Below are 21,177 nucleotides of genomic sequence, written 5' to 3'. Positions count from 1 at the left end.
ATATTAATTATAAGCCTCTTTTCCTTCGTTATTTCCAATTTAATAAGGCATTCGTATAATAAATAAGAATCCGTATAAATAACTATTAAAATATATAAAAAGCTAAGTTAATTAGTAATTTTCTTTAGTATTATTAAAATCGTATAAGAGAGGTTAACGCCGTTAATTATATTATAAACCTCTAATATTGATATACTTCTCGTTATTTACTTATTTTTAGTTAATAAGTAGTGGATTATATTACTATATATAATAAATTCGCTTTTACTTATACTCTTATTAACTAGGATAATAATATAACCTAATTACGAAATAAAGTCGTTATTATTTATAAATAACTTATTAATAAAAACGTAGAGCTTATTAATTATAAAGCTAATTAAGTAATAAACGAGGCTTTAATTAAGATTTATTTATTATTATTTAAGCTATTTATTAAGTACTTTAATATTTTATTTAGTTAAATTTATAGCTTATGCTACCCTAATATAATTAAAAATTACTTTAAGCTAATATATATTTATAATATATACCCCTCGTACGAGCTTAGTTTTATATTACTTTTTAATATTAGTTATATTTAAATTAATAAAATTAATCTTCTTACCCTACCCCTTTTATTAAAAAATAACGGTTTTCTTTTTAATAATAAGAATTTTATTATTAAATACTAGGGGGGTGTTCGTTATAAAGACCTCTTTTAGTTTTATTATAAGGCCCGCTTTTTAAAGCTCCTTATCCTCTTTTTTTATAAAATTAATATCGGATAGGCTTAATATATTATTAATCTATATTCTAATAATACTAAATTAGTCGCTTTTATACTTAAAAACTAATAAGTACGAGTCGTACGTAAATATAACTATTAATAATTAATTAATATAAAAATCGTAGTATATAGCTTATTAATAAGTACCTAATTTTACGAGCTTATATAATAGCTTAAGCACTTTAATAATCGTACTTTTTAAGTACTTATTAACTATTTCTTTTAGTAAATAAGCTAGGATTTTCTTTATAAACCCTATAGCCGATTAGGTATAGGCTTAGGTAATATTATAGCTCTAAATCTTATATTCTTTTTTTTATAATAATATTATTAATACTATTATTAACTATTAATTATAGCGCTATATAATAAGTAATTATATAAATAGCGTCGCTTTTTTGATATTACTATACCCTTAGATTATATACTTAGACTTCTCGTACGGTTAGGGTATTTCTTTTCTTTTAATCTTATAAACTATTTATAATTTAAATATATAGAGGTTTATATACTTTTTTAAGTTATAAAAAATAAATAAATAAACCCCTCGATTACGAAGAGTATTTACTTTAATAAAATTTAATCCCTTAAACAGCTTTTTAATAATTATAATTATACCTTTTTTACGTAGTTTAATTACTAGCTTAAAATTAGCTTTCTCTTTTATTATATAAAAAGTATTAATTACTTTATTACTAATAATAAATTACTATATTAAGGCTTATTATCGTATCCTTTTATAACGACTTACCGGTAGTATTAGTATCTTTTTAGTAATTTCCTCTTCCTTATTGTTTATTAATACTATTATAACGATTTTATTAAAAATAATTTCCTATACCTTTACTACGGGTTATATAGTTTTCCCTAGCTCTTTTTTCTTTATAAATTAGAAATTACCTTGCTAAGATCTATATAATATAGTCTAATTACTATAATTAATACTTCGAGAGGCTAGTTACGATTCTTTATAACTACGTAAAATCGCTTATTAATAAAAATTAATTTATATAGCCTAGCTTATTATTAAGTAATTTCGCGCTATACTTATATATTTAAATTTAGTAATATATTTAAATTACCCCTTATATTAGGCCTATTACGTATAATAATTACCTCGTTAACTTACTTTTTTATACTTACTTTACGTAGTACTTATATTACTTTTTTAATTACTTAGGCTCGTTAGCTTATATTTAATAATAGTAATAAGGCTAAGGTCGTTTTTAAATACATTTTAAATACTAATAACGTTAATATAAGCTCGTTAGGCCCTATAGTATTATTATAATATTTAAGTACTATTTAAAAGCATTCGTCGTTAATAAAATTAGGATTTTCTTTTTTAATAATTCTAAACGCCCTTTTTAATTATTAATATACCCTTTTTACTTTTTTAATATTATAATACGCTTTAATAAGTATAATTTTTAGCTATATACTATAAGCCGTTATATTTTCTTTAAATTCTATTAATTTAAAACTAATACTAGCGTTAGTTTTAATATTATTTAGTAGTCTTTAGTATATATCGATCTATCCCCTTTATAAAGCTACTTATATTATTTTTATTTATAAATCCTAAAGGAATTATTCTATTTAAAAGGATATAGCTACGTTAATTATACATAGAACTAGCCGATTATTTAAATAGAAAATATTAATAACGATTTCCTAATTAAAATTAAGCTTATTACGTAATTTAAATTTAAATTTACGTAGGCTCTACGTATTTATTTAATATTAATAATATATTTTTATTAACTATTCTAACGCCCCTTTTTCGATATTATTATTATTTAATTATTTCAAGAAGTTATATAGCCTTATAACTAACGAGTACTTAAATCTTAAGTATAATTATCTAAGCTTACTTTCCGTTAAGTAATTAATTAATTTCGTATTATTAATAAGCTTTATAAATATATACCCTTATTATCGTTCGACTATTTTAAAATACTTATTACTAAAGATTTTATTCTTTATATTATTAAATATAATACCTAGTTGATTTATATTTTTTAAATATAAGAGAAATAGGGTATTAATAAGTAAAATATAAAAAGTTATTATTTTAAAATACGTCTTTATTTTTATTATACTTAGAGTAACGATTTCCTTACTTAGGCCAAAACTAATCCTTATAATACTTATTATTAATATATTAAGCGTTACTAACGCGATTTTTATAGTACTTAAAATTACCCTTTTCTTTTTATTAATTATTATAATACCTTAGTATTTAAAATAATCTTATAAAAGTTATTTAGGCCGTACTTTTTATTTATATAGAATACTTATACGAGCTTATTATTTAAGGGATCTAAGTAATATAAAAAGGACCCCTTTAGTTACTTTTAGATTTACTTAGTACTATATTCTTTTTCTTTAAATATTAAAAAAGGTAACGTCTTTTTTTTAAATATTAAGAGAATAGGCTTTTACTTTATTAAATTTGCCCTTTTAACTACTTTTATATTCGTTATTTAAAGGACTTTTTTTTACTATTTATAAATAAAAACTTATTTATTAAGAGTTTTTATTACTCTTTATTTATTTAGCTTCGTATATTCTTTAGAAGTTAATAAAGTAAAAAAAAGTAATTAATATTATTAATTTTATTATAATTTAATTTATTAGTATAGGGGGCGAGATTTTCCTTATTTTCTAAATTTCTTATAGGGCGCGGATATTCTAAGCCGCTATTTTAATTATTATTATTAAGTTCTATACCCTTAGATCTATTTTTATATATAATAAGGAATTAGTTAAACCGACGAGGGTTAGTTTTACTATTTACTACCTTCGACTTTTTATACTATTTATATAATTTTATATACTCTTTTTTAAAATAATTACTTAATTAATATTTATTTTTTTATAAATATAATATTACTTCTTTTATTACCCTACTTATAAGTTAAATCTTTATTTATTTAACGAATTAAGGCCTCTTTATTAGTAATTACTATATTTAGCTTTTTTTTATTTTTATTATACATTCGATCGACTTAATATTATTAATAAGGGCTATTATATACTTAAAAATAGGTTTAATATAATATTTTTATTTTAATATTAAAACTAAATCTTAGCCTTAAGTAGAGCGTTTCGTAATTTTTAAATACTTAGTATAGGGCTATTTTTATTTTTAATACGTATTAAACTATAATATAAAAATATCTAACTTTTTACTTATTAATTCTCTTATTTAGTTAGGTTTTTACTAGCTTATTAATTCGATCGATAAGCTTTTTAAAAATCTTTATTTATAATTTACTTTTTATTATCCTAGTTATAAATATAAAAAAAATTACTTATAGCTTAAATGAGAGCTCTAGGTTCTTATTATAAGTTTTAAAGCGGCTTTAGATTACGTTAATAATACTAAAAAAGTCGTTTTAATTAAGATTACGTACCGCTTTATAATAATAATTAAAGGCTTTATTTATAAAGATAATATTAATTACTAAATAATATTAGTATTCCCTAATCCCGACTTTTTTATAATAATTATAAAATATCGTTAGGGTTGTTTATAAAACCTTATATTTTTTCTTAAAATATAATTTCTTTTTTAAAAAGATCTTTTTAAAGTTTATAAATTACTTTATATTTATTACTATATTTTTAATATCTATATATAATCCCTACGTCGTTACGTATTATTAATAATTTTAGGTTATTTACTTTTTTTTATATTAGCTAATTAGCGCCGAATTTTATATTAATAATAGCGACGAACTATAAATTTAAATAAGTAAAATCGTTAATTATTATACTTCTAGTACTATATTTTATTTCTATATATCTTTTTATAATAATAAATTATTATTAGTAATTATAAGAAGGAAATTTACGTCGTTTACCCTTTTTTTAAATTTATTAAAATAATTATACGCCCTATTAACTTATACTTAGTTTTATAGTACGAATTTTTTTTATAATTGTTATTATTAAGATTTCGTATAGTTTTTATAATTATAATTATATTAATAATACCCCTCGTTTATAAAAGAATTTATTAATTACTTTTATAATTCTTAAGCTTATACTTATAAACTATTTATTTAGTTAATAACTAAAGTCGTTTACGATTTTATAAAATAGGGGTTACTTTTATAGCCCTTTTTTTTATATACCTTAGTTAAATAAATTAATACTACGTTAATTTACTTATTATTAAGCTAATTTACGATTTTATATATTTACGTTTTTTAATAATCCGAGTTAATATTTACTTATTTATAAAGGATTAGGATTCTATTTAAAATCGGGTTTCTCCCTCTTTTTTCTTACCCTAATTTACTAAGGGTCGTACTCTAGCTCGTATTTATATTAATAATTATTAATATATTTAATTTTAATAAAATTATACTTAATCTACGCACTAGCTATAATAAATCCGTACTTTTACTACTCAACGAATTTATTAAAGTCTAGGATATTTCCACTTTTTTTTACTATTTTATTACTACTCTCGTTTTTATTATTTTTAGTAATTATTACTACTTTTTTAGATTACTAATTATTATACTTACTAAAATCCTCTTTTTTATTTAATATAAAAAGGTTAGTTTTAGTAGTTTCTTTTTTTAATAATAGCGGTAAATATTTATATTATTATAGAAAGATATAATAATTAATCTTAGGACCTTTATTAGTTACTAATTTCTGCTATTTTATATATTTTTAGCTTTTTAAGCCTCGTACTCTCCGTAATTTCTAAATAGCTTTTTTTTTAACTTACCTCTTTTAAAATAGTATTCTATAAGAATAGTTAAAAGTAAATACTAAGTAACTCGTAAATAAGTTAAATAGGCTATTAAGTATAATTAGTAAAATTAAGCCCTCTTTTTTATAAAGTTATAAATATTAAGGACTTATTAAAAATACCTATTTATTACTTATACTTAGTAAGTATAAATACTTTAAAGATCTTTTTTTTACGGCTTCTTAATACCCTATTTTGTATTTTTTAAATCGTTTTTTTTATAACTTAATCGTAATTAAATACTTATTACTTATTAATAATCCCTTTTATTACTTAGTTAATTTTTTAAAATTAGTAATCTCGCGCCGGGAGCTAGTATAAAAAGAAGCTTTTTAGTAATATTTTAGGGGATTTTTTTCTTTTTTTTTTAGATCCTCGTTTTTTTAGCCTTTTTTTAAGCTAATAATAATTATAATAAGAGGTTATAGGACTATTTTAAAATAGTCGCTTTTTTTTTAAATTAATTTCTAAAATTTATAATATTCTTAACTTAATATTATTAGGACCTCTAAATCCCCTCTTTTTTTATTAAACCGTCCTTTATATTATATTTTTAAGTAATATTTAAGGAGTAGTTAAGGGGGTTATAAAGAGATCGTTTAGATTATAAGCTTTAAAGTTATATTTATAAAATCCTTATAATATTAGACCTTTTTATATACTATAAATCTCTTAACTTTATAACTCTTATACGGGTTCTTATTATACTTACTAAGAATATTTATATTTAAAAATCCCTTTTTTTTAATTACGTAGTGCTTTTTTATATCGTATTATTAAGCTTATTTATTACGCTAATTAATTAAATAAGTAATTATTACGTAAGTATTTTCTTTTACTAATTTAACTAGTTAATTTCTAATTATAAACTAGCTATAAAAAAGTTATTTAATAAAAAAAGCTATTTAAAATAATAATAAAAGGCTAGTTATTTAAGTAGTTTTATTAATTAACGTAGTTTAACGTAATAAACGTCGACCTCTTATAAGTAGTAAAGGGCTATAATTACTTAATTCCGTATAGTATTAAAAAATCGCCCCTTTTCGTTTACTTTTATAAAGTTAATTAATATAAATCTCCTATTTTATATAGTATTAAAACCCCCCGATAGAGCAATCCGCTAGGGCCGTACTGTATATTACGTATTAGGGAAAACTAAGTATATTGCGCTCTATACTTAATTACTAATTAAAACTCCTAACCTTCCCCCGCTTCTAGCCGTCTAGAGGGCGAGCTATACCTATTTTAATATATATAAAACCTCTTAATACTAGCCTATATAAGTAGCTAAATCCCGTATTATATACTCCTTTTTATTAAGGGTTAAGGGGCCCTTTATATATTCCTTTATATTTATAATATAGCCCGTATTAAAGGGATTTCTAACTTTATAAAATATAATTTCTAAACTAGTATTAATATACCGGATTTTAATATCCGTACTAGCTTAATTATTTATAGCGTTTATATTATTACCTAGCTAAATTCCGTATTATTAAAAGGTACTTTACTAATCCTTAGGTATACTTACGTTAGTTATAATAGCTATAACGTCGAGCTAGCCGAGGGCACTTAGCTCGAGAGGGGTAGACTTATTAATAAGTATTTTTAAAGAGTTCTAGCTTACTAATTACTAACTATATACTAAGAATAGACTATTTAAGTAGTAATTTATATATTAATAGGTTTATTTAGTAAATTTATTTAATAGATTTATTTAGTTTAAATAGAGAATAGCTTTAAGTAATATTAGAAACGATAAGGATAAAAAGAATCTTTACGAGCTCTAGTATAATAAAAGAGTAGTAAATATTAGCCTATTTAGCCCTTTTTTTAAAAACCTCTACGTCGCTATTAAAGTTTAGAACCTTTATAGTTAAAAAAGGCCGTCTTTAACTATTATAGCTAATTATTATAGCTAACTATTACGGCTAACCTCTATTATTAACCTTTTTAGCCGGCGCCGCTACGTAAAGGGCAGCTTACTTATCCCGAATTATATAGTAGTTTTCGTATTAAAATCACTATATTACGTTAAGCGCGTACTTAGGGCATATTACGTATATTATATAATTAAAAAGTATACCGTATTATATAATTTCCTTTAAAAGTGTAATCCCGTTAAGGTTAATCTTTTATACTTATAAAGCCGGAAAAAGAACTACTATATATAATATTAAAAAGTCGTTTTTTTGATATAATAAGATACCTTATTAATTTATAATAATAGAATTTAACTATTAATTAGTATTAATATTCCTATTATAAAATAGTTAGTTCGAACCGTAGTTAATAAAGAGATTAATTAAACTATATAAATATTTACGTAGTAAGTATAAAAAAGAGGTTCTAACTATAGGTTAGGCTAGCTACGATAATCCTAAATAGGGCCCCTAATTAGCCCCTGCGCAGTCGGCTATATGCCGCGGTCGAATTGGACTTCTAATCCGACAGAACCCTCCGGTTGCAGTGGCGGGGTGAGGCGGTCCGACAGCTTGCATGCCAGAGTTCAAGACTAGGGGATCTAGACCGTCGTACCCGGGTGGGGGATTTCCACGTTTCCTCTAGGTGCCGTCAGATTAGCACATGGCATGAGAAAGGTGGCATGCGGACAATGGCCAATGAGATGTGTAGGATTTCCAAAAGCCAGAGACACTTGGATTCCAGCTGATGAGGGGGAGAAGATGTGATTGGGGGTCCCCTCGGAAACGCACATGTGCTAGATTGAAGTAGGCTATAAGTTGTACCTGCATGTAAGACTCCTTCGACTTTTCCCGTGATCTCAGTCCCCGATGAACGTGAGTGTTGTGCGACGTATTTACCCCTAAAAGTCAGTATGTGCCATTGTGACTCAAGACAACCAGCCGGCTTCTCCAGTGAGGAATCCAAGGGACCTTGGCTTCGCAAGACCAGAAATTCCATCGCGAGAGATCCAGGGACTTCCATGTCTCACACTGCCGATGCGGCTTGGTTGCAGGCTTCAACGTTCCGGAAGCGGACCAGCACGTGCCCGCTGAGCTTCAGCCGCACCTTTTTAAGGCCTAGAGCAGGATATGAGACACTCGAAAACTCTCAATCGTCTTTTCTAGTATCGATGCAGTATTCGCATGATAGGGCCTATAGGACCCTTACTGCCTAGAAAGTGGCGTACGATCCCTGCTGGACCTCATAGTGAAGAGATAGGCTACAGCGTCTCATCTTTGTTTGCCGGTATGAAGGCGGCGAGCGAGTTGGAGTGCCACACAACTTACAAAAGCAGAGAAGCGGAAGTAAAGAACGCCTCACTGTCAGCTTCGAATGCGGCTGATGCCACTCAGATGATACTTTCGAGCTTGCAGGCTGTGGCGTTCGACGTGTCTTATTCACACTTCAGCTCTCCAACTGAAGCCATCAACAGTCAGCTCGTATCTGCGCTTGCGGAATTCTGCCTATCTGTTGCTCGTGTAACTTGTGCTTCCATTTACCTTGATTCAGATGCCATCGATAGTATCAGGGAAAAACTACTTAAAGATTCCTTCTTCTCATCATCATCCCTCATCCATCTCACCACACAGCTCACCTTCATCCGTTACTTTGAAGAACCAAACATTCCAAAGCACATTTGCAGTCATGGGTCTCCCAATCACCACCTCCGCCTCGATCAGCGTCCCAGAGGCAAACTCCTTCGGAGCCACCGTCCTCCAGCCACAAAGCGACCACAACTCCAACGGCCGTGGCGGCTGCCCGTACCTCGCCAACGCCCACAACAACGGCACTCCGGATACGACCCATGCCAACATCACTCAACAAGCAACACCAGAAGCACCAGCCCCGCCGTTGGGAATCTTGAAGAAGCTGGAGAACCGCACTTTCACCGGTAAAGGCTTTAACACCATCTTCCGCCCTCACAGCACTACCTCTCCCACCACATTGGCAGTCACCCCCGTGCTGAAGCCCCCCTTCATCCCGGATAACATCCTCCAACTCAACATCACGCACGAGAGCCAAGTTTTTGCTCCCGGTCTCGGCGATGTGCCCAACCGCGGACTGATGAAGCAGGAGGACATCGAACTGAACGGCGTTCCTTACACCCAGACCATTCATGATATCACGGAGCCGAAGCCGAAACCTCCCGTCATTCACTTCGAGCCCGGTCTCTGGATGCACGTCCCCGCTACAAGTATACCCAAGCTCAAGACATCCCTTGCTCGCATGGCGTCCATCCCGCACGGCACCACCATCAACGCCCAGTGCTTCTCGGAGCCATCCTTCAGCGTGGGAGCACCATTCATTCCCAAAGTCGACATCAAGCCCTTCCCGGTCGGCGGCGGCAAAAGAATCCTCTTCCCCAGCCAAAATGCAAAAGACCCTGCCACCTTCCGCCTCCCGCAAGACCTCCACACGTTCACGCAAGCCCATACAATCACCCAAGACATGATCGACAACCCCAACGTCGTCCTGGAGCTGGCCAACAAGGGCAAGAACATCCTCGAGAACACCTCCTACAAGATCACAACCAAGCCCGAGGGAACTAACCTCGGCGGCGGCACCTCCAACATCGGCTTCCTTGTCGGTGACGGCCAACAAGCCCTCGAACTCCCTAGCCGTGCCAACGCCAACGCAACCCGCATGGAGGCCCAGTACTGGATCTCCACCGTCCGCACAAAGATCCATCTCGAGCCGTGGAAGGGACCCTCGGAGCACCAGCGGTGCAAGCACTTCTCGCCGCTGCCCCTCCGCGAGGGTGAGGAAGTGCCCGTCTTTGAGGTCCACTTCCCGATCCCGCAAGCAAAGACGGTGTCCGTGGAGTACACTCAGCTTCAGTACACGCAGAATGTCACACTGGACTTTGCTAACCTCAGCTGGCCGCATGTTACTGTTGGTACGCTTATCCAGACAAGTCCCACCGTGTTGCATGCTTCCGTTTTGGACCAGAAGGAGTGAGTTTGGAACTTGTATCTGGGGATTCGACCATGTTTACGAGCCAATTACTTGTTGAGGATTTCTTTTGTATATTCGGGGTGGCATGGGCTTTATTGACTGGGCTCATGAAAAAGGATGTTTGTACCACAGATTGAGAGAGCTCGCTGACAGCAGCGGAGAAGTTGAGATAGCCGGGTAACGTCCCACAGAGAGCCACCTAATACAATTCGATATCAATATTCCTCGATATTCCTATTCCTGTGTGCTGTCATCTAACTATTTTACCGGCACTGCTTCCTCATACGGTTTCATCGCCGTCGAAACTTCTAGATCGATGGATCTTGATACATACACATAACTATCTTTGAGGTCAGAAGGTGGAGTAGTGCCTTTCATTGAAGGCAGTGGTGGCCCCGTGGAATAGCTTGCATAGTACACCTGTCTTAGGCAGTTTTGTATTCAGTTTGCTGTACTGAGTATGAACCATCCAGAGTATTTATTGGAATATATCGGGTGTGATGTTCTATCCAAATGTGTTGGTATCCCTATTACAGGGTAGTTGGTTCCAACCGTGGGTTGACGAAGAGATCAATTGAACTCTATGAATTTCTGCGTAGTAGGTGTAAAAAGGAGGTTCCAACCGTAGGTTGGGCTGGCTACGATAATCGTAAATAGGGCCCCCAATTGGCCCCTGCGCAGTCGGCCGTATGCCGCGGTCGAATTGGACTTCCAATCCGACAAAATGAGATGTTCAAGTTTCGCCCTGCCGCCTAATAGCTATACCCTATAACAATTGAGATTCGTCGGGAGCTGCAACTTCAAGCCAAGCTCGCCCATCAGTGAGCATTCAAAAGGCGATCTCTTGTCTGTTCGTAGACCCGTATTGTATTACCTAGCCCACCAGCGTCTTGTTATGTTTTTACTCGATTAGAGGTGCCTCTCCAGTTCGTCGCGCTTCTAAGAGTCCATTCAACTTCTCTTTACCAAATGTAATGCAGTCGTAATACTGTGATCTATGCAAGTCTCTTGGTCTGTGACTACACTACCCCAGTTTGGGGATAACAAGACAAGGCGGCCTTGACGGCCGTAGCGATAGATAATTTGCTCAATTTGCACAATAAAATGGATGCGAGCCTAGGTATCTCTACGTGGCCACGTCTTGTCGAACGGAACACTGACTCGGCTTAGAAGACGTTAACGGTCAAGATAAGCGAGCCGAAGTGGTGCCCAAGTCTGCAGAAAACACCACATCTAGTAGTAACACGGATCAGGTCGAGATGTAACCATATGCCACTACCAATGACTTTACGCCAGGAAGATCTTCTGCCTTGTCACAGAGGCATCTGGAGACTGGCACTACCATAAGCTAGGGTCGGTGTCACCGAATAGCCGTGTTGACAGCGCACGAACTACACCAGATAAGCCGGGCTTACGTCTACTGACTAGAAGAGTGGGATACTTATGGAGGCGATCTATACACTGACTTGGAATCTCAAGTGTCACGGCGCCCCGTCCTCATCAGGCTCGGCGTTGGGCCAACCATGAACATTTAAGAGCCTATATTCGTGCAGAGCTGTGATCCACAAGCTGCTTTTCTCTTCCAGCTGAAGCACGATTCATTGTCCTGCATCTTATCTTCTCATCAGTCATGCAGGCCAACGAAGAACCATCTCAAGCTATGTCTCCGAACGCTCATCTTCAGCAGCGAGTTCCGATGATATCCTCTGACCAGTGCCCTCCGGATAACGTAAGTGAGGTGAACCGGTCGGTATCGCGTCGTCCGCAAAGTCTGCCTCCATTATCTCACCCACCTTCTGCCGCCCAGACTCATGAATGGATATTGTTGAGCCCCGAAGCCGAGATCATGGCGAGTGAGATAAGCCCAATCTCACCTCACGAAAACTACGGCACCAATCTTGACACACACCAACATGAAGACCTCTCGATTCCCGGCGCGGGGATCCGGCGAAAACCCATCAGTGTCACCACTCACCCAAGTGCACAACAGACACCAGAAGGACCTGACGAAGGCCCACAACCTACGAGTGCTAGTGCCGAAAGGCTCGATGAAGCCAAGAGAGCCACGGAGACCTTGAAGCCGACTTGGAAAATATGGGCTCTCGAGATAGCCTGCATCGTACTGAGTACACTTCTCATAGGCGGTAAGTATCAATGCCCTTTGAAAAGTTCCGATTGCTGATCTCGGATATCAAGTCATCATTGTCGTGCTTCTCAAGTATGATTCGCAAGTGCAACCGGAGTGGCCGTTCGAGGCTACACTGAACTCTTTCCTCGCATTATTCACCACCTTAGCGAAGGCTGCCTTCATGGTACCCGTTTGCGCTTGCATGAGCCAGTCACAATGGGCCTGGTTGAATGCGAATGGTGTACCTCGATCTCTCTACAATTTCGAACTGATAGATCAAGCAAGCCGAGGAGCATGGGGCTCTTTGATACTACTGTCGCGTTTCCGATTCCGGCATTTTGTGGTTCTTGGGGCGCTCCTCACCGCGATCAGTGCTCTGACATCGCCAATTACACAATTGTCTATCAAATACTCACAAGAAGAAATGCTCGTCGCAAAAGAAGCAACAGGAAGCCAGGCTACTACGCAAGCAGTCCGAGATCTCATGTACCCCAGAGATAAGCTTGAGTCAGCAATCCGCTTCGCCAGTTATCAAACTAGCTTCCTAGATTATGAGAATTTTCAGAAACCGTTACCGTATGCCGCCATCGATACTCACGCAACCTTTTGTTCCACGAGCAACTGCACGTTCGATAAGTATCAATCTCTTGGGGTGTGTGTAAAGTTGGCAAACATAACATCTTCTTTGAAAGCTGAGAAGTTTGAAGATGGAAGAATGACAGAAACTCCAATATTAGCCGACAGGATCCTTCCAAACAGCAGTGTATGGAAAGTTTCGCTACCCGGTGGCTTTGATTTCGACCATCAGAGCAAAGCAGCATTGTTCACAGACATACTGAACGGCAACCATACGTTTGCGTTCCAACACAACCCAGCTCTGCTTCGAGCAAGAATCGCATCCTTCTTTCTGATTTACACTGCACCAATGCTGACTGAGTCTGACAAGACTTGGTGGATGTCTACATACAAAGGTCCAAAAAGAACATGGCAGGAGGCACTTGATCACGTCCACAGTATTAAGCATGAGGCCGTCGAAGTTCTCTTCCACCTGTGTGTGCAATCTTATAACACCACAGTTCAGCTGGGCAGGGAACGTACTCTAATCGAAGACACGTTCACCGAACCCGTTGGCCAAGATGGCCAGGCATTTCTCGATATGGATTGCCAATCATTGGTTCTAAATCGATCGTGGGCGTGCAGTACCAGCCCTGACCGCGGGGATGAAATTTTAAGCCTCCGGGATCCCGCTCAACGTGTAGGTTCTGCAACCAAGCTGGTTCGAAATGAAGCCGCAGTTTTCAGCACGAATTATCGTGCGATGGAAGAGATCTCTCAGGCAATGAGGAGCTTCTTCGCAGGCTTTGCATTCGTTTCGATGGCCCCTGATACTAGCGGGTCTCTTCCACAACACGTTCAAGGTTTTCAATTCATCAGTACACTTCATGAAGCGGTCCTGTTCTCGCGAAGCAACATACTAAACCTCGAACTTCGAGAACTTTGCCTCAAAAATATTTACGAAAACGTTGCCACTTTAGTATCTGCCTCGTACGTCCAGACATAGGGTGTTTTACTCTGTTTGTGATCTTATGCCACAGCTGATACGAGATTTAGGATTAGAATGTACCGGCCCTACGGTCAATGGACGATGGGTGTGTTCAATGTTCCTGGGCGGGCGACAACGATGGCCACATACGTGAAGATAACATGGCCTTGGGTGATGTTGCTCGTAGCCGAGATCGCGGCTGCAGCAGTGCTCCTCGTCATTACCATCATTCACTCTACGGGAGGCTCAGATTCAAATTATAGAGACCTCAAAAGCTCATCGTTGGGCACTCTTGTGGCTCTCAGTCCAGCTTGCCGCACTGCGGCGGGTGAAGGTCTCCAACCTGTGGATGCCTTGAAAAAGCTCGCGAGAGGGCTTAAAGTCCAGCTTATCGGGAGCCATATTGTGGTCGCCGAGGATGAGACGGATGGGACTCCCTCACAAGAAACGTCATGTGGCGTGTCCGGCGCTGAAGAGGGTGCTCCCAGGGAGATGGATCGTACTCAGAAGTAGGAGCCAGCATGGTCAGCTTTTTCTAGAGGGAAATGGAGAGCCTGACTACACGGAGGCTTGCGGAAAGCTCTACTGGTACGCGGGTGATTAGCGGTGGAAGGTGTTCCTGTTGTGATAGATTGGTATTTGGGTCATTTAATCCGGATACCCTGTTTCCAAAGGAGTTTGTCAAGTATAACGTGCTTTGAAATCGTTGAACAGCTTGATTCAGATATCCTAATCAACAGACTATCTTGTGTGGCGTATTGACCTTCTCACCAGGTCGAGGCTTAAGGAAAGTCCCCTCCTTCCTACCTCGACTCTCTCTAAGAGGTAACTAAATGAGTTTTGCTATCCGGGCAGTACTGTTTGGCTATCCGGGCAGTAATCCACTTTTTAGACCAATCAGAGCCTGCCATCTAAACTCTAAACTTTTTTACCCCGCTGCACCTGCCTACGGGCCACCTAGCGCATTTGCGCCGCAATTACGTAAGGCAGCCGCAATTGCCCACGGTCGTAATTACCTACGGTCGCAATTACCTATAGTAGTAATTGCCTGCTCAATTACCTATTTTATTATCTATTTCTATAGGTATTTACAATCGTGGGTAATTGCGACCGTGGGTAATTGCGACCGTGGGTAATTGCGACCGTGGGTAATTGCGACCGTGGGCAATTGCGACCGAACGTGCCTGCGGCTGCCTTACGTAACTGCGCCGGGTGGCCCGTGGGCAGGTGCAGCGGGTACGAGTGTGGGGCCATGGCCCGAGCTCTGCAGTTATAAGCTCTTATTGGTCCAAAAAGTGGGTTACTGCCCGGATAGCCAAACAGTACTGCCCGGATAGCAAAACTCAACTAAATGCCCTTAAAAGGGAGCCATCCTCTGCACAAGTCCCAAGCTCTGGACTACCAGCCACATTCTTTGGCACCAGTGGCTCTGGTTCTACACAAGAAACCAGAGCATGGTTGCGCAGGTACTTGGCCGATTCGTTTCCCAACAATGGCGTTAAGCTCTCTTCACATTATGGGAACCTAAGCACTACGCACTCCTCAAGGTCAACGGCCAAGGGTTTCAACCACGCCTTGTCGCACTTCGTATATTCCGCTATGAAGCCACCGAAAGGGCGGACCATCAAAAACAAGCAGCGGCACGATATCTCCGGCTCTTTCCACCATGTCTTTGCACGAGGGAAATTTCATCACGGAATGAGATCGGAACATACCAGCCGCCTTACACTCCAAGCTGCCAGCACTTGAGTCGCTCAATCACCTTGCTTCTACAAGATGGAAAAAGCTGCAGGTCCTCTGCTCAAGGAACGGAGCTCAGAAAACCAGCGCAGAGGAGTCTCCTTTTCATATGCCTCAAAGACTCAGTTCAAGGTCTGGATTCGGTAATGAGTCTTCTCGAGAGGAAGGTACCATTCTGGGGTTGACGAGGCGTCCACACTGAGGTAAGCATCACGACAAGTTTACCATGATCACATACATACTATATCTCGGCAAATCACTTCAGAGCACCAGGCAACCACACCTGGAGCCTCATTCCACCTTCCGTCTCCCTTCTGCCTCCCAGCAAGGCTACACATCACCACTCAACTCCGCCCCCCCACACAGCAGGCGCCAAAGCTCGACTGTGTATGCGCAGATTCCCAGGCTGATTAAACTGAAAACAGATACTTGAGTGAAGTCGGATACTTGAATGAAGTCAAGAGAGGCTTCAATCGAGAAGTGCGCTGTTCCAGCCCGGTCAGAGGCATGACTTGTCACCCCTCGCCTTCCCTTCTCCTTCTCTTATAAGAATCCCGATATGTCACTTTGGGCGATAGCAGGAACCCATTAGACGACGCTGATACCGCGAGGATCAATATGTATGATAAAGGCTTGATTTTGAAGTACGCTCCCCCACCTCTCTAAGCATCATCTTCGCACCTCTCTCCCTCTCTAGAACACCTGTCCAAACACAACCAGCTCAAACTCAAACTCAGCAAAACACCCTCTCTCATCTCCCCCCCCCTTCAACCGCGCCTCGGCCACCGGCGGAACGTGGATTGGGGTATCAATTATATATAAATCCGCACCGGTGCCTACGCCTCTCGCCCTTCCCTCCCTTCTCTCTCAGCTCCACCCTTCCCTCTCTTCACCTCCCTCTTCGTCCATCAATCGTCGCCTCCACCACGACACGAGCCTGTCTCTACACCCGGCATGACCATCCTCTCCGCCAAACCCCCCTCTTCCCACACATCATCCTGCTTTCCTCACGCAAAATCACCAACCTCAACGCGACTAGCAATAAACACGGATGCCCGAAACTCCCCATTCTGAAAACGAAAGAAGCAAACGCCAGGCATGGAGAAATACAATAGTAAAAAACGCCTGGCGACATGGAAAAAAAACACATTGCGCAGAGAAGAGAAACCAAGGAGCAAGTATATGTGGATGTTCAAAAAAGTTGACAATTTTTCTGGGTGCAATCGCTAACGATTATACATTTTTTTGATAACCGAGGGGGAATAGTACTGGGGCAAGTCTTGATGAGTGAGGATGAGGATAAGACACCCCGGCCTCCTCAACTGCCTTTCGGTTTTTTGGATGTGAACCACGGCTCTGCCGGAACACAGTCCATGAATGTTTGGATATTCAATAAACAAGCTCCTCTCCGTTCTGGTTCGCAGTACAGCTTCTAAAACACAAAATCCCCGTCACTCGGCGCGTCTTCCACAGAACCTCCATAACTATCAGGTGACGCGCACACGTCGGATCGGGGATACGGTTGTCGCTGAGTGGCGAAGCTTCTGGAGGACGCTCGGTAGGGTAACAAAGAAAAACTTGGACCGCGGTGCTGCTCTCAAGTGCATTGCCTCCGAAAGACAGTGCAGTTGTCTGGTGGGAATATTTCGATAAATACATCTAATTGATCGGCCGATGCTGTGAATGGAATTAAGAGACTCATAACGTCGTTGGAGGCTCGCCTCGCGGTTGAAAAGGGGGTATGTTGGTGTGATGCAGACACGGGATATACGGGGGTGGATGGCAAAGTCGAGCGAGGCTGGATACATGGTAGCGACCGCTCACATGACGAGACAGCAGCCGCAGCCTCCGCTCTTCTTCTTCTTTTCGCCGCCCATGGACATGTTGGCCGCAGCGGAAGGTTGCTCGGGTACGCGGACAACGGTTTGGGTCTCGGCGGGCTGCTGGGGTTGCATGGTCGGGCTCAGTGGGCCACGAGGGCTCGGCAGCGGGCTAGTCTGGGGTTTATCGGAGATTTTGGGCATGGTCGAGTAGGAGTTGGTCTGCTTGATGCTCGGCGACGTGGGGCTCTGCGCCGTGGGGCTTTTGGGAGCGTCACCTCTCAGCGGCCACTCGTCTTGCTCCTGCTTCTCTTCTTCGGGGGGTGTAGTGCTTGATCCAGCTTCGGGTGGCTTGAGGAGACCGTCTGCCGTGAGTGGACGAAACTCCTTGTCGTAGATGCTTCCATATTTGCCCTCCCGTTCCCATTGCTCCTGCTGCAGACGCTTGGCGACCGTCGGGAGTAGTTGTTGATCAGGCGGCAGACGAGGGTCAGGACGGTAGGATCCGACCATCCATGGCGGGTCGCCCTCTGGCTTCTTGACACCGGGAGACAGTTCTCCGGATCGCGTTGTCGGTCTGTTCCCAGATATGCTGCTCGTAGAATCCTTGCCACCACGTGTCTTGGTCTTTCCGCCACCCTTGATCTGAGTCGAGGTCTTCCTGGTGGTGCTGGAGGTGCCGCTGCCTTTTCGGGGAGAGATGTCGGTGTTGTTGCGCTTTGCGGGTGCCAACGTTGATGTCGCGCCGAGCGTGTTGGCGCTACCGCTCCTCGGCCTCGGTTTCGGGTAGGCTATCGTCTCGAGCTCGCTACCGCCGCTTCGTCTTCGTCCAGAGGGCGCATTCCTCTCCAAGTAATACTCGGGGATGGGGGCCGGGCTAGCCTTGGCGACGGGAATCTTGGAGCCGCTCTTGTTCTTGTCACTAATGGAAGTCCAGTAGGCGTCATCTCCTTCGACAGCGATCTCCTCGGGCCGCCGAAGATCCCAGCTAGGTAAATCCATATCCGGCAAAGTCTCTTCCGGGACTCTGCTTTCCGGCGAAATTGAGCTTTTCCTAGATCTCGGCAGAGGAATTTCATCGTCTGGCGGGGCGGATGTGGTCCTCCTGGAGCTCCCGTTGAGCTTCTCCTCGCTACGGCCTCTGCGCGGTTTGCTGCTCGCACGCGCCCTCGGCAAGACAATGCCTGCAGCCTGGAGCTCCTGACTCTCAATCTTGGCCAGCTTGTCCCGGTGAATCCACTTGTCATCGTCGGAGACAGGTATGTCATTTGTCGCCCGCTTCTCGTCAGATCCAACTTTCCCCCCGAAAACATCGTCCGCAAAGTTGCCCGATTTCGACGTGTCATGGTCACGGCGGTTTGTCCTGTCCCATGATCTTGTGCTTTTTGTCAGAGATATGTTGTCGTTGGAAGCCTTTTTTCGTGGGGGAGGCAGAGGCTCGAAGCCGTATTCGTAAATATTGGCGGAGCTGCCGTTTTGCGATAGGGGTGGCCGGCTGTTTTGATCGGTTCTATCGAGAGACCTCTTGTTTTGGAGGTTCTGCAAGACCTTGTCAGCATATCTACTCGCAAGCAGCCTGGCCAAGGCCAATTGGAAAAAGAATTGCAAGAAAATTGCCGTGTCGCCAGGACTGTAGCTATCTTACCTCTGTGTCTGCTGTTGTATAGTTATTCCATGCACCTCCGTTTCCGTGGCTGCTGCTCGGGGGCGTGATTGTGTTGGCCGTCGCTGACGCGGCGGACATGGCGGCCATCGCGTAGTCCGGAGAGCTGGAGGGACAGCAACCTCCAGACTCTGGGTGTATGTGGACTGGGAGGAGGTTGTCGTCGTGTCCAGCAGCAAGGCTGGTCTCGTGATGTGTGTCGGGCCAAGGACGACGAGATGAGATGGCGGTGCTGCAACAATGGCAGTGAACAAGTGAAGCTGGAGCTGGCGGCACTGTTGGACGAGAGCGGGAGATTGGGATTGGGTCGCCGGCTTTGCGTCTAGCGTGGTGTTGGTAGCTCTTCCGGCAAAGCGGATTATTAGGAGGCGCTCACGAAGCGCGACGGTAAGAAAAGGTCTGGGCAGGACGATCAGGGTCAGGGTCGCCTGAGTGCGTGTCGAAACAAAGGAAAGCGAGTAGAAGTAGCGTCAAGGCGGGATGTAGCGACCGGAGGACGGGGTCGGGAGAAGGAACAACGAAGGTGGTACGTGGTAAAAGGGCTGTCGAATCGAAATGGGGAAAATAGTATAGAGGAGAGGGCCTTTCAGCGGGAGGCCATTCGCAGCGGCGAGTGCGGTGGTAGGAGGAGGTGGTGGTTTGACGAGAGCTGTTTGGTGTGTATGGCGTCCAGTCTCCTCTCTCTGTCTCTGCTGGTGGCCGCTCTCAGCGTGGATTCCACAGTGCCGGAGTGCAGAGCAACGCAACAAAAAGGAAGAGAGACACAAAAGCGAGACAATGGACAAAGACGGGGGGGAGTGAATGAAGTGGATGGGAGAGGAGAGAAGTGGAGGAAGGCCGCACAGTCGCACACAGAATACACAGTGCGTAAGGCAGTGCCACAATTTTGAGGTTCACCCCAATTGCAGCAGTACGTATTTTTCGATTTGTTGGAGCTAATCCATATACAGACTAGCCCCTTCTAGTATGAGGAAGTTGGTTGGCCAGACCCCAGCGCAATCCAGGAGAGAAAAGGCCCACACGTGCAAGGCGTGGGATTCCCTCTTTCGGGGAGCCGCGGTCGCTGATAGGAAGAAGAAAACACAAGAGATGGTTGAAGGCAGCGAATTAGAAAAGGGGACAAAAGTTCTGGCCCAATGCAGGCCGTGAGATATTGGAGGGGTTTTTTCTGTTAAGAATGAGAAGAGGGAGAGGGGGAGACTGGCACCGTATTACGGATAAGATTAACAAGATATGCTGCCGGGAGTAGAGTTGCATCTGGCAATCTTCGTCCCAACTGTGCATTTACCTTTGGGCTCCCCCAAATGTTTCTGCAGAAAATGACGGATATGCTCGGACCCAAAGGCTGGCTCGGAAAGTATCAGGTAGTCAGCAAGAGAGATGTCTCTCTCGTCATTCGATCAACAGTTTGTGGATGAGGGGAAGGAGGAGGGGCAAGCAGCTGCCTACACATAACCGGTATACGAAGTACTGCATACCTTGGCTTACCATAAAGCTAGCTACCTGACCATTGCGCTTGCTGCTTTGCCGCGTCTCATTGGAGAACAATGCCAAAGGCCAACGACGACCGCTACATGCGCTTGTCACCAGTGTGTTTCTTCCTCCCGACAGACAAACGCGCGAATGCAAGACGTCTGCGCCTCTCTGCCTCTAGAGGGCCAATGACGGATGCCAGACGTCCATCCAGAGATTCCAGACACGTAGAGGGGTCCCGTGCAACGGCCCACATGTTGTTCGTGTGACACTGACGCTGCATCGCAGACCAGACAAAGAAAGGTGTCAATGGCATGGCGTTGATTCAGAGGGAGGGAAAGACATGA

The 21,177-nt window shown here is 40.7% G+C and overlaps 5 protein-coding genes across 5 annotated transcripts; 4 read left to right on the top strand and 1 right to left on the bottom strand.

Annotated features, from left to right (window-relative positions):
• Nucleotides 1-9,152: 9,152 nt before the first annotated feature.
• CLUP02_09884 (uncharacterized protein) lies at nucleotides 9,153-10,466 on the top strand (the record flags this gene model as incomplete). The annotated part of the gene is made up of 1 exon (XM_049288861.1): nucleotides 9,153-10,466. One exon carries the CDS (start codon nucleotides 9,153-9,155, stop codon nucleotides 10,464-10,466), a length of 1,314 nt encoding a protein of 437 aa, XP_049146005.1.
• A 1,627-nt stretch (nucleotides 10,467-12,093) lies between these two features.
• CLUP02_09883 (uncharacterized protein) lies at nucleotides 12,094-12,899 on the top strand (the record flags this gene model as incomplete). The annotated part of the gene is made up of 3 exons (XM_049288860.1): nucleotides 12,094-12,607; nucleotides 12,660-12,775; nucleotides 12,867-12,899. The coding sequence occupies 3 exons, from the start codon at nucleotides 12,094-12,096 to the stop codon at nucleotides 12,897-12,899; spliced, it is 663 nt and encodes a 220-aa protein (XP_049146004.1).
• A 407-nt stretch (nucleotides 12,900-13,306) lies between these two features.
• CLUP02_09882 (uncharacterized protein) lies at nucleotides 13,307-14,152 on the top strand (the record flags this gene model as incomplete). The annotated part of the gene is made up of 1 exon (XM_049288859.1): nucleotides 13,307-14,152. The coding sequence occupies one exon, from the start codon at nucleotides 13,307-13,309 to the stop codon at nucleotides 14,150-14,152; it is 846 nt and encodes a 281-aa protein (XP_049146003.1).
• An 84-nt stretch (nucleotides 14,153-14,236) lies between these two features.
• CLUP02_09881 (uncharacterized protein) lies at nucleotides 14,237-14,647 on the top strand (the record flags this gene model as incomplete). The annotated part of the gene is made up of 1 exon (XM_049288858.1): nucleotides 14,237-14,647. The coding sequence occupies one exon, from the start codon at nucleotides 14,237-14,239 to the stop codon at nucleotides 14,645-14,647; it is 411 nt and encodes a 136-aa protein (XP_049146002.1).
• A 3,047-nt stretch (nucleotides 14,648-17,694) lies between these two features.
• On the bottom strand, nucleotides 17,695-19,447 carry CLUP02_09880 (uncharacterized protein; the record flags this gene model as incomplete). Its single annotated transcript, XM_049288857.1, has 2 exons — nucleotides 17,695-19,233; nucleotides 19,340-19,447. 2 exons carry the CDS (start codon nucleotides 19,445-19,447, stop codon nucleotides 17,695-17,697), a joined length of 1,647 nt encoding a protein of 548 aa, XP_049146001.1.
• Nucleotides 19,448-21,177: the final 1,730 nt, after the last annotated feature.

The sequence above is a fragment of the Colletotrichum lupini genome, chromosome 5 (assembly GCF_023278565.1).
Source record: "Colletotrichum lupini chromosome 5, complete sequence".
NCBI lineage: Eukaryota > Fungi > Ascomycota > Sordariomycetes > Glomerellales > Glomerellaceae > Colletotrichum > Colletotrichum lupini.
Note: the sequence above shows the minus strand (reverse complement) of the source record. Positions and strands in the feature narration are given on the sequence as shown.